General features: G+C 36.9%; 1 protein-coding gene across 3 annotated transcripts in view; it reads left to right on the plus strand.

Annotated features, from left to right (window-relative positions):
* The window catches only part of LOC150100211 (uncharacterized), a 218,361-nt gene that overhangs the window by 156,762 nt on the left and 48,865 nt on the right, over positions 1–12,734 (plus strand). For all 3 annotated transcript variants that reach the window (XM_090402440.1, XM_090402441.1, XM_090402442.1), the window contains one exon: positions 9,552–9,671. In XM_090402440.1, the coding sequence (XP_090258566.1) occupies positions 9,552–9,671 (120 nt within the window). The remainder of the gene's footprint in view (positions 1–9,551; positions 9,672–12,734) is intronic.

Consider the following 12,734-nt stretch of genomic DNA (forward strand, 5'->3'; position numbering starts at 1 on the left):
CCTTTAATTGTACGTATGGCTACAAGGCTTGAACTCTATTTAGCTTTTGTCTATTTTTCTTTGATTTTAGTGAATGTTTCCAGGCAGGTGCAGCATAAGATATTAATGGTAGTATAGCTCCGGTATGTATTGTTTTCAGCATGCGTTGGCCTAATCCCCAGTTAATCCTTGCTGACTTTGCTAGAAGGTTGACAATTTGTAAACTTTTTTTGGCAGCATATTAGATTTTTTACGTGAGATGTGAAGCACTTTAGACTTGCTGCTATTGAATGTAACTTTCTTCCTGTGTGCCCACTCTGCAATTTTAAAGAGTTCTTCATTGGCCGTTACTTCTAGTTGTAAGCCGTCGCATCCCCGAATCATTATCATCGCATCATCGGTGAAAGCTATGACTTTTGTTTCGGTAGTGAAAGGAAGTCTTAACAGCGAGTCATACTGGATGTTCCAGAAGCCTGGTCCACAGCAGGATCCTTGAGGGCAGCCTCATTTGACTTCTTTACAGCTGTGATTTTTAGCCATTACAGCTGTGGTTTTTAATAGCATGGTTGCTCTTCTGTCTGTAAAATAATTTTTTGTAAGATTGAGTAAGTTTTTTGGACATTTTAAATCTCTTAATTGATTGATTATGGCTGACCACCATGCAGCATTGAAAGCTCCTTGTACGTCGAGTGAGATCAGTAGTACATCTTTTTTTTGCTGTAGACTTCTTCTGTGAACTCTTGTACCTCCATAATTGCATCTACTATGCTGGATTGAGGTCTAAATACATATTGATTGCTGCTTAATAGGTTTCTTGAGTAGACATAGTGCATTATTCGGTTTACCAGAAGTTTTTCTAGCACCTTGCCAGCAACATTTATGAGACTGATTGGCCTGTATTTGCTAATTTCGTCGGATGTTTCTTTTCTTGGTTTTATTATGGGTATAATTTTAGAACGTTTCCATTTTAAAGGAAATCACCCTCTTTTTAGGCATTCATTGTAAACTGTTGTTATGAATTCGGGGAATTCGACAAACTCTCTTAGTAGTATATCACTGGTTATTCCATTCTCTCTCTCTCTCTCTCTCTCTAGGAGTTTTACTTGGATCCATTGATCTTAATACTAACTCGATTTCTTTAGTTGTAAATAAGTCATCATTAGGAGTCTGTTTTCATTCTTTATCTGTAGGTTTTGTGGATTTCTTCATCTGTTGATTCATCGTCATCGGGAATAAACTTCTCTATCATAATAGCTGCAGTTTCTGCTAAGTTTTTAGTGTAGGTGCCATCTGTTTTCTTGATGGTTGATAATATAGGTGTTGACTTATTCTTGCTTGCTGCTAATTTATATATGCAATTCCAAGGATTCGATATGGTTGAAACAGTACAGAATTTTTTCCATGATTCTGTTTTCGTGTTTGTAATTTTGGACTGATAGCTGTATTTGGCTTTATAGTAGTTCTGTCTTCTGCTCTCTCTAAAATCTTGGTTATTGTATGTTCTTTGATATAGGCGTCTCTGTGCGTTAACATGTTTTCTTGGGACTGTTAATTTGGTGTTCCACTAAGGGTTTGGTCGCTGGATTTTTTCAGACCTGATGAAAGCACATAAGCAAGGAAGTCTGTATCGGCTTGTACTAATGCCAGATAGCTAGGTTCTTGTCTAAGCTGAGCTATTGTTTGCTGATCCCATTAAAATGATGTTCTGAGATTAGGCATGAAAATTCAGTTTTTAATACTTTGGCAGATATCTCTAGATTGGTTTTATTGGTGGAGTACTTGATGTTAATGCGATGGTTTGTAAGTTTACTCTGTTTATGTTTTTGTTGCTGATATTAAAACTTAATATGCGATGATCAGAACAGCTTTCCTCTTCTTCACATTTCCATTCAGAAACCCGGGGTAAAATAGCGTTGTTTGCCAGTGTCAGATCAATGAAGCTGCTTCCTCTGGTATTTTCAAATGATGGAGTGTTACTGTCGTTGTTTAGTATGTGTAAGAGATTTGATGCTATGAACTCTTCCAAATTTTTACCTCTGTTGTTTGCGTTCTCGTTAAACCATAAAACCGAATGGGCATTGCTATCTATTCCCATAATTAAGCCGTGATTGATGGTAAAATTCACGATGTTGCCCATTTTTTCCAAGTCGTATTTCATGTCAGTGTGATGGTTTAGAATACATACTTGCAGCAAAAGTTTTAATTCCTCTGTACTTAATTTCAATACGTACCGAGTCCTCGTTGCTGTGCTGAGAAATTAATATTGCTTTGACTTCAGGGTTGACCACGAGCATTGCAGCTCTCTTTCTTTTGGATCCTTTGGAAAATATTTTTACTTGGAAAGCCGCATATTTTGTTCTTGATGTTGTAAGGTTCTTGTATTAATGCCAGTCCTATATTTTTTCTATTTATGAGTTCTGTTAAGTTATTGACAGCCTTGGTAGAGTGCTGTAGATTTATTTGAAGACATTCCAGGGAAGTAGTGCTGTTTCTACAAACTTTATTATTGCTTTTCATAATTTATGTTTTGAATTTTGAGCCATCTGTAGTAGTTGTATGTCAGGCAGTCTTTGCTTAGTGCCATGTGTTTGCAGTGGTTTTTGGTTTTGGCATGCATGTTGTGATTTTGGCAATTTATGCAATTCATCTCGGACTTATTTCGTGGGCACTCGCTGAACTTATGTTCTTTAGAGCAGAATGGGCAGGTGGTTTTTCCCCTGCAGTCTTGTGTATGATGGTGAAATTTATTGCAGTTAAAGCATCTCTCAGAATGCTTACATAGTCTGCACAATTGCAAATTCTCCGTAGCATTTTAACACTGGTTTTCAGCAGTTTGGTCCTCACCGTTGGATCGACTTCTATAATCAGGTTTCTTTTGTTCGTTTTTTTTTTGTCATGATAAATTTCTGTGTCATCTTTGTGTTGCCGATGAAGAGTTCTTCGTTCTGCATGTGGATTGAGTCTATTGTGTTGTTCGTATCAATTTCACTGGGAATATCATGTATTGAATCCTGCTTGGTGTCGCACTGATTTGATCGTCGGCTTATCAAGAGCTCCTGAAAAGATTAGTAGTATTTTGTGTTAACATTGGCAATTTTACTAGAATTTTAAGTAGTATTGTTTGCTTTTTGTTTCTTGGTGTGTCTGTGCAATTTTTGTGTATTTTCTGTTATTTTAAGTATTATTTTTAAGATAAGATAGCATACATATGGCACTGATAAAGAAAAAAATGGCGGCCAGGTTGCCATGTTTGTTTAAGAGTTTAGATGTAAATGAATTTGTGCAATGTGCTGTCTGTGAGTGTATGCTTTGCGAAGAGCAGTGGGAGTCTGGTTAGAGGGTGATAGTGGAGTTAATATGTGCAGAAAGTGTAAGGAGAATGAGGATCTCAAGCTTGTTTCGGGTGGCGAGAGTGATATCGTTAACGATAGTCAGAATGTAGAAAATGGCAGTGTGATAGAGAATTGCGTGGTAGTGCCAGATAGGTGTGAGAGCATCGTTGAAAGTGTAAATGAAGGTAGAAATACAGAACGAATGGATGATTTGATTGTTAATGAAAATGGTGAGATAAATGTGAGTAGTGAAATTGCGCGTTTGAACGGAGCGATACACAGAGCAAAAAGGCAACTGGAGCGTATGGAAAAATGTGTGCTGAACATACCGACTAATAACCGGCGAAAGTCTGTGACGACAAATAATAGAATGTTCATAAATGTCAATAAAATGAAGGAGCGAGTGCTGTATGGGGATTCGCTATTAAGAGGTGTGATAGTTGAGAGTTTAATGAAGTCGTACCAGCCGGGGTGCGAACATAAAGGACGTCAGCGAATCTATTCGAGTGTGCAAAAACAGAGGGTGAAAGAGATGATAATCGTGGCAGGAACAAATGATTTGAAAGCGGACAAAATGGAAATGATAGAGGATGTGAGGGAATTACTTCAGGTAGCAAAAGAGAAGAGTGAGAGAGTTAGGATGGTGAGTATTTTACTGCGGTATGACAGTGAAGTGTTTAGAAGGAGGGCCATAATTGTCAATGACTTTATGCGCATGGGGAGTGGTGTGGAATTTGTGGATGTGTGGAATGAGTTCAATGGGCGAAAGGACTTATATAAGATTGATGGGTTACATTTGAATGGAGTTGGTGTACGGAGGCTTGAAAAAGTGTTGATGAATGATGTGGAATTGGATGTACAGACTCAGGGAAACTAGATTTATTAAGGGGGGAGGAGTAGATATGCAGACTTTAGGGAGGCAGTTGAGTGTATGAATGAGTATATTATGCCCGAGCGAGTACGAAGGACAACAAATCAGACAGGGATAGTTAGTATAAGGCATCAAAGTAGGGATGGGACAAATGGGCTTCTGCAATTCATGTACACTAATGCCAGGAGTATTAGGAACAAGAAGGAAGAGTTTTTGGCCTTGGTTGGCACTTCCAGGCCACAGGTTATTGGTATTAGTGAAACATGGCTGACAGAAGATGATAAAGCTAGTGGAATTGAATGAGACAGGTATAGTGTGTGAATGACAGGGTGAATAAAAAGGGGGGGGTGTTATTGATGATAACTGATGAGTTGCAGCCAAGGAGTATAGAAGTTGAACTGCAGGATAGAGAAAAGGGCACATTTGAGGCTGTTTGGTGTGAGATAGAATCTAGCAGAACAAAATATACAATTGGGTGCTGCTATAGACCAGGTGATGGAATAGATGGTGGGGATAGTATGCATAGGCAAATAGAAGAAATGAGTGGAAGGAGGGTAATTATTATGGGTGATTTCAATTATGGTAACATTGACTGGAAAGAGGAGAGGGCACATGGGAGGAAGTTATTGGATTTTATGCGGTTATTAAGGGACAACTATCTGCGGCAGCATGTAGTGGAAAATACCAGGGGGGGCAGAGAGTGCTTGACCTAGTAATTGCAACTGAGAATATGGCTGTAACGAACATGACCATGTTGCCACCAATTGGTGAGAGTGATCATAAGGTCATGACTTGGGAGGTGGCTAAAGGAGTGGAATTTACAATTAAGACAGGGTACATGTGGAATTACCTGGCTGGTAAGTATGACAAGCTTAGGTGTGTGCTTGGCTTAGTGCCATGGCATGTAAAACTGCAAGGGCTGGATGTTGATAGTGCATGGGAGGTGATTAAGAAGTGTTTGCAGGAGGCAATGGTTGGCTGTATACCAAGAGTCCAAATAATAAATCAAGTAGGGGTTAAATGGACGAATAACACTATTAAGCTTGAGCTGCAAAAAAAGAAACAATTGTGGAGGGAATTTAAGGAGAAAGGTGACCAGCAGGCGCAGGAACAGTATAAAGCTCAGGCCAGGATGGTAACAAGGGTGGTAAGAAAAGCGAAAGCGGATTACGAAAGAAAATTGGCCATGCAGGCTAAAGAGAATCCCAAACAGTTTTTTCAATATATTGCAAGTAAAAGGAAAAATGTTCATGGTAGAATGATCTTAAAAAATGCTGAGGGTAGGGAGGTCACCGAATCAGTCAATATAGTGGAATTACTGAGCGAGCACTTTGCAAGAGTATATCATCCAGGTAGTGACATTGCAGGAATGGAAGAACCAACAGCTTATACTGGAATTGTGATGAATGAAGTAGAGGTAACTAGTCTATTACAGAACCTCAATGTCAATACATCTGTGGGATTGGATGGTATACCAACTCGTGTCATACGTGAAGCGGCTAAAGAATTGTCAGTGCCCTTGACCATTTTGTTTAATTTGAGCCTCGGGTCTGGGTCAGTCCCAAGGGGGTGGAAAGAGGGGAAATTAGTTCCGCTGCATAAAGGTGGTTCCAAGGCTGCTGTTGAAAATTACCGGTCAATCAGCATAACAGGAATCATTATCAAGGTCTTGGAGAAAATAGTCAAGAGGAAAATACAAGATTGGATAGAAGAAAATGGGATACTGTATCGGGGACAGCATGGTTTTGTGAAGGGTAGGTCATGCCTCAGTATCTTGCTCACGTATTATAACACAGTAACGGCTGAACTGGATAAGGGTAATGGGTTTACAGTGATTCTACTGGACCTTGCTAAGGCCTTTGACAGGATACCACATGGAATACTAATCAGTAAATTGCAGCATATGGGGATGGATATAGGGTTGGTGAGATGGATAGGAGGGTGGTTGATGGAGAGATACCAGAGAGTAGTTTACTCAGGAGTAGAGTCCACCAGACGGCCTGTGACTAGTGGTGTGCCACAAGGATCTGTTCTTGGACCACTGCTGTTTAATTTGTTCATTAATGATATAGGGAAGGATCTGAGAGGAACAGTTAATTTGTTTGCAGATGATGCAAAGTTGGGTAGGACAATGCAGATGACGTTAAAATTTTGCAAGATGATTTGGATAGATTGGAGGTCTGGGCTAAGGAGAATGGATGTCAATTTAATGTGGCAAAATGTAAGGTTATACATTTTGGGGTGAAAAGATTAGCAGCAGTTTACTACATTGGTGGAACTGTACTCCAGGAAATTGATGAGGCATGAGATTTAGGAGTGTTGGTGGATAAGGAGTTGAAGTTTAGGGGGGTACATTGCAAAAGTGGCCAAATCAGCTCATCAAATTACTTGGTTACTGAAGAATATTGACAAGCAGAGACAAGCAGGTTATTGTTCCTCTGTATCGAGCCTTGACAAGACCCCATCTCGACTACTGTGCCCAGATTTGGTCACTTAGGTTTCTTCTTGATGGGGAGGAGGTGGAGAGGATCTAGAGGCGAGTGACCAAGATGATAACAGGTCTGTGGAATGAACCTTATGAGAACAGGTTGAGGATTTGTGGGTTGCAAAAATTGGTTGATAGGCAGAGGAGGGGAGATATGATTGAGACATTCAAATTACTGAAGGGTTTCTATAAAATTAATTCAGAAGATATTTTTGAGAACAGGGCTGGTTGTGGGAGGACTAGGGGACATCCATGGAAACTGGGCAAAAGTGTGGTTAGTAAAGGTGTTAGAGCTGGGTTCTTTACTTTTAGAGTGGTGAATGAGTGAAATGCGCTCCCAGAGTCTGTGGTGGATGCTGTGACAGTGAATGAATTTAAGGCGAGGTATGATAGATACTGTATGAATGTCGAATAGTTGTGATGAATATGATTTGGGACCTCCCTCGATGAGTCTAATGACTCCCTGGAGTTGCACGTAATAATAATAATAATAATTATCAGCCTTGGAAGATGTTTCTTACTGGGATTTGCTACTAATGTGTCTTTACATTCCTTAGATATTTCATTATGTAGCAAGTCTATATTGGTGTTTTCTTTGGATTAAATTAACACTTCTCCGTTATTAATACTTTTCATTTTTGTGATTCCAATTTTTATTTTTCTTGGGTCTATTTTTTCTTTTATAAGATTTTTGGTTTCTTCGCTGTTTAGTTGAGCTATCAGTTTATTATTAATTTATAGCAAGGATTGTTTTCGGATTTGTCTTTGTTTTTAGCATTGTTTTTAACAACTTGCGAGTATAGGTGAGTAGGCCAAGCCTGTCCCTAGTTGTTTGTAGTAGTCTGTTGTTCTATCGATACTTTAGTTGCATTTTTCATTTTATTAAATACCTTCGTTAGTTCACTCACTGCAGTTCAATCATTTCTTAGATTGCCACTTACTTTGGCAACGTTACTCAGCAGATCTAGGGCTTTTTTGAACTCTAATTCATCCTGTTCCACCATCTTAATGTTACTTAAAGTTGTGTGTTATAGCTTTCCTATTGAACTGCTATGCTTTCTAAGATACAAAGTTTGAGATAGTGTACTTACAGTTTTTCTGCTTGTTTCTAGAAGTGATGCTTCCATTGAATTAGGCTTCAGAAGGTTGTTTCTTGTGTCATTTGTACCGCCCAGTGGCAGCAGTTGGGGGGGGGGATGTTAGCCCTTGCTGTAGCACCTAATCCTATTATGACAGGACGTCTTTGAGATAGCTGAACAATAGATAGCACAGCAGTATTCAGTTCAAAAGATGGAATAAAATTTCAGTCATAAACGCTTAGAACTATGAAACTATAGAGTAAATTACTTACCGTTAGAGTACTGTATGAGCTATCAGCTGATACTAGATACATCCAGTTTTTCTGTTTGAAACCGCACAAAATCAAGGTAAAAGCAGGAGCGATTTCAGGCACTTCAGTTCTCTTCTGAGCTTGTGTGTGTGTGTGTGTGTGTGTGTGTGTGGTTTGCTTGCCAAATTCCATTAGGTAAGGAAGTGATTAACTTGTAAGAGACTAGTAATGAAATCTGCCTTGGCTCTCTCTCTCTTTCTTCCTCTCCCCTTTTGTAAAACTGCTGGAATAGTCGAGTTTTGTCAAGTGATGGAAAAAGGAACTCTGATTTGTTGTATTTAAAAACATTAATCTTAATAAATGATGTGATGAGAGACCTAATCAGATCCTGCATAAGTATTCTTTCTCCCCACCAACTGAAATCATAAAATCACTTCATTCTTCATTCTTAGTCATTCTTTGCTTTTTTTTATTTTCACATCCTCCACGGATATCAATGCATATAAAAGAATGTTAATGGTTTAAACATATATATATATATATATATAATGGAGACAAAAAAAAGCATGATTTTTGATATTTCATCCAGCATGATCTAGTATCTTCAGAAGATTATATTTCTGATACTGGTATCATAAACTGATATTGATCCATTGTGTGTAAGAACATACCAGCTCCTCATCACTATCAAATTAGTTCTCCTGAAGTTGGCATTCTGCAAGTCTAAAATCAGGCACAGTATATCAATTTCAGAAGAACTAATACCATAAAAAGCTACCTGTAAATCTTGAAAATTCTTTTATTTAAAATAAAGAGCCAATAGGCTTCACTTTTTATTTTTCACTTTCAGTTAATATATTCTTGATACTTTAAGTGTTTTGAAAATTCTGTTTGATAATCCAAGTGCTATATCCCTCTTCTCTGTCATGTTCTGATCACTGATGAGTAATTTGACATGTAAATTAATCGGACATTTTTTACATTACATTGATTAATTGGTGCCCTTAGCAAAATTTATTTCATCTCATCATCATAACTACTTGTTTTCCTAACAGCCTCACTCATGTGACTCCTTCAGCTCTTTGTCTTTTAGTTTCTGAACTTCAGCCTTTTATCTTCCAGTTTTCCTAAATTCTTCATTCCTTTACCATGTACAACTACTGCTCATTGAACTAGGTCATTTCCAGTCCTTTACTGACCAAAATATATTATTATTATTATTCGTGACACCTTCAAGGAGTCCGAAGACTCATCGCAGGTGGACACCTATTGTACAACTCTCCATCTCCACCTCTAGAACGTCAGCACCATCTACTGTCCACTTTGATATATCATCCTACACTTTGATACACTAAAACTCCATATAATCATTAAGGCGTTCATTCTTTTAGTAAATAAAATGAGGATTTTATTTATTTCTTTAATACATTTATAAAAATATAACATTTCTATATTGTTTAGCTAGAATTTCATAATTTTTATTATGAAATAAAAAAAAAAAGGAAAGCAGTAATTCGATTCTTTTAAAACTCTGAATATTCCTTCTACATCTAGTATGTAATGACAATGTCAGAAGATGATCCTAGGCGAATGGATGAAATAAGGAAATATGCTGCAATCTATGGACGATTCGATTGCAAACGAAAACCGGAAAAGCCTCTTACACTCCACGAGGTATTTTTCACTTTCAGTTAATTTATTCTTGATACTTTAAGTGTTTTATGTAGCATAAGTATAAGGTAAAGCAGAAGATAGAAAACTGAGTATAATTATTAATTATATTATTACATTGTGTACTTAATAGTAAATTATGATGAACATTAGGGATGTATTAATAAACACACTGTAATTAGTATCACTGATATTCCATCATTGTAAAAGCAGAATCATCAGGCACAAATTACAGACTATCATGTGCATACAGGTATTACATGTAAGCATGGAAGCAGAACAAATTCCAAAATTTGGAGTCCTATATAACTGTCATATAGGAACATAAATTAAAGCAAAGCTAGTCTGTTAGGTGAAAATCATAAAAATTAGTCTTCTAAATTTAGGTAATATGTGGCTATAGTGTTGAATTTAAGAGCTTGTTTTAAATGCTGAGATAGGCTTGAAAAAGGTTTTCAGATGTATACTTGTTTCTATAGTTTTTTCCCCATTCATTTTGTTTGGAGTCTTCAGCGTATTGTGTACTAGACCAAACTTACATAGATGAATTTTATTATTATGAATGCATTTTCTCTATTCTTCCAGCGAAGGGCTTAAGTCTTCCAGTTTAGTTAAAAATAAAGTAATTTGCATGTGCATATTACTTTATTACTCTGGTGTATTAGTATTTATACTAAATACTATACAACATAATGAACATTTCAATGGAACAGACTAGCTTCTTATAAATGTGACTAGTTTGGTGTATAATACTTTCCTGATCTTTTGAAATGTATATAGGAACACAAGATACCACCAAAAAAAGTTCTGAATGGCTGCAAAGGACACATATATAGCTAACTGTTTGCTATTGTTGCTTAGTGAATCCCAACCATGAAAATTTGTTGATGAGTGGGATTCACTAAGAGTCAGGTAACCCAGCTTCTCCTGCTCTAGAGACCATATGGAACTTATTTCGAGCCACTTCAGGATGGCAGTATCACACACACATTGGGTAACAAAAATTGTCTACCATTTAATTACTTAGTCAGACTGAATTTTGCAGTGTTTTCATGTAAATGCAGTTCATGAAATTTTGTTTTACACTCAATTAAATTGTTTCAGAGACCTATAAAATGTTGCACATAACTGCCATCAGGAGATCCCCATATCCAAAGAAAGGTAGATTCGTTAAAACATGAAGAGCATGATGATTTTTTTTTTTTTTTTACTGTGAAGTAAAATGTTATGCATCAGAAATTTATTCTTTCACACCAGACTGTTAATGTATTCTTTCAGCTTGAAGTGAAGATATTCACCAAAAGCAACCATTAAAGTTGCACATTCCAAAATGGTTTATCATTATGATAATGCTTTGATACACATGCATATTATCCTTCACCTTATACTCTCCAAATCCAACTTCCTTTGACTTCAGGTTGTTCTCAAGATGACTCTGCGGCTTGAAATACAGAGATGTGTGGATTTCAGAGATCCAGATTGAATCACAAACAGTCCTGATATAGTTACAAGTAGTGGTGCATTCACCACTGATGGACATGCTAGACTCTAGTTAGAAATTCGCAATGGGAATACTTGGAAGAAACATTAGCAACAATCTGTACTTAAGTCAAACCTTGGCTTTTCAACCAGACCAGAAACTTTTGGGTAATACTTCATGTGGGATAGATATTGATTTGCTCTGGTATGTAGCAACTTAATAGCATAAAAGTAAGCAACGTGAAAGTAGAAACGAAAATTGTTTAAACAGCCTAACAGGCTGATTAAACAGGTCTTAAACATTGTCATGATATTTAGTTATGACTTCTAGTGTTAATTATAAATCTAAGTTCAGGTCAGCTTTTTTAAAGTCTTATACATTTTTCGTAATGGGCTAGTTTAAATGTTAAAATCCTTTTCACAGGAATGAACCACTATTGTTGGTATCATAATAATAGTACTATAACAGCGACATAAGGACCTTTCCTGAGGAGAATAGCTGACTAAAGATTTCTTCAGTAGCTGACTTAAGATTTTTGACAATAAAGGAATATGTATTATTGAGGAATTTGAGTCCATTATGGCTGTGGGTCATCACAATCAATTTCCTTATATGTACCCTCAAGGAGGGTTTCAGGCTACCGCGACAGCATTACAATAAAGTTTACATTGTTATTGATCTCGTATCACAAAATTTCCTTCAAATTAGTCTGTTACTTGTCAGCACTCCAGTATTATCATATCTAATGTTCCATGCTTCTAAGGTACTTCTGACTGAATCAATCCAACTAGATCTTGGTTTTGGCATCAGACCTGTTTTGCTAACCTTTCTTCTCCTATTCTGTTTAAGTGACCATATCACCTTAGACTAGCCCATCTAACACATTCTTGAATACTACCAATGTCAAGTTCTTTTCTAATATCCTCGTTTTTTTAATATGATTCTGCCATTGATGCCATCTGTTCACTCTCCTAATTTTTCTCAGAACTCACATATCTGTGGTCTCTAGTCTGTGATCAAGTGCTTTATTTCTAACCCATCTCTTAGATCCATAACTTAAAACTGGTTTGAACACTGTATTGTATACTGCTAGTTTGGTATTTTGGCTAATTTCTCTCTTATTCCATATAAATTTATTCAACTAGCTCACCACCATACCAGCTTAGCTTATTCTGTTGTCTATTTCCAAATTTAATATGCCATTTTCACTAAAACTGTGCCTAAATAGCTGAGGTATTTTACTTGTTTCTATAGGTTCTCCATTGAGAATACATCTGAAGTTTTCTATGTTCCTGCCTATTTGCATAATTTTAGTCTTTTTATTGCTGATTACCATGTCAAATTTGTTATAGCTCTTGTAAAACTTAGTTGGAGAATTCTGGAGACTTGCATTGGGTGCATTTAGGAGCACAGCATCATCTGCATAAAGCAAAGCTAAGCCTGGTATCTCAATGCTAATATCATGTTTAATGCCACCTTCTTGCATAATGCAATCCCTGATCCCTGATTCTACATCAAACCATCTAACTGTATTTCCTTCAATTTTAACTGCTGACTTACAACTTAAATATAGACTATGTATTGCT

Source organism: Typopeltis vanoorti, chromosome 13 (genome assembly GCF_054136105.1).
Source record: "Typopeltis vanoorti isolate ZY-2024b chromosome 13, IOZ_Tvanoo_1.0, whole genome shotgun sequence".
NCBI lineage: Eukaryota > Metazoa > Arthropoda > Arachnida > Uropygi > Thelyphonidae > Typopeltis > Typopeltis vanoorti.